This window comes from Trifolium pratense, linkage group LG2 (genome assembly GCF_020283565.1).
Source record: "Trifolium pratense cultivar HEN17-A07 linkage group LG2, ARS_RC_1.1, whole genome shotgun sequence".
In the NCBI taxonomy this organism is placed as follows: domain Eukaryota; kingdom Viridiplantae; phylum Streptophyta; class Magnoliopsida; order Fabales; family Fabaceae; genus Trifolium; species Trifolium pratense.
In genome coordinates this window covers 37,287,942-37,288,870 of record NC_060060.1, presented here as the reverse complement: position 1 = coordinate 37,288,870, position 929 = coordinate 37,287,942, and the positions used below count along the sequence as shown (strand labels likewise).

Below are 929 nucleotides of genomic sequence, written 5' to 3'. Positions count from 1 at the left end.
CAATTTTTTGACCAAGACTTAAATATTACGGCCAATTATGGTGTTCGCCAAAATAAAATATTACAGTCAAATTATTCGAGTCAAATTTTTTGACCAAGAATTAAATATATTTACACTGCTATATATAAGAACCGAATGTATTACTTTGTACGCAAAATATAACTCACATCTATCCACACCTCTCTCTCTCATTTAGGTTATTGTGTAACCATGCGCCCACCGTTATCAAAAATCGATTATGAAGTTGGAGACAAGATTGAGGTTTGCAGCAAAGAAGAAGGGTTTATAGGTTCGTACTACGAAGCCACAATTGCTTCATGCCTTGAGAATAAGAAATATGTAGTTTGTTACAAAACCCTTCTTGAAGATGATGAATCAGGACCTCTTAAGGAGACACTTTTTCCTAAGGATATTCGTCCAATACCGCCACGTGTCCGAAATTATCACAGGTTCCAACTCAACCATAAAGTTGATGTTTTTTATAATGATGGCTGGTGGATAGGGATAATTACTAGTAAGAAGACTCTCATGCGAAAGCGTTATTACTTTAGGGTGTATTTTACAACTCTCGGTAGAATGATGTATTGTCATTGTTCTCGGATCAGGGTTCACCATGAGTTGATTTATGGAGATTGGATCTCAGAATCTTGATTCATATAATCAACATGACCATTATGGGTATTTGATTTTGTTAGTTTTGCATTTTCTTTTTCTACCTGATATGACATTTTGCTATTTTCAAAATTAGGGGGTTAAAATTGTAATTTTGTGAAATTCAAGGGGTCAAAAATGCAATTTAGCCATATTATTATTAATTGTCCAATTCCAGGAGTTGGTTTCAATGAATTGGATCCTCTCATAAATCTTACTTGTCTATCTCTCTTAATAATTTAACCCAATCGTTAAATTAATATAATAAGCAAAACCTA

General features: G+C 33.5%; 1 protein-coding gene across 1 annotated transcript; it reads left to right on the top strand.

The window, feature by feature from the left end:
* The first annotated feature begins 210 nt into the window (after positions 1–210).
* Positions 211–651, top strand: LOC123904660 (protein AGENET DOMAIN (AGD)-CONTAINING P1-like). Its single transcript, XM_045954294.1, has one exon. It carries the CDS (start codon positions 211–213, stop codon positions 649–651), a length of 441 nt encoding a protein of 146 aa, XP_045810250.1.
* Positions 652–929: the final 278 nt, after the last annotated feature.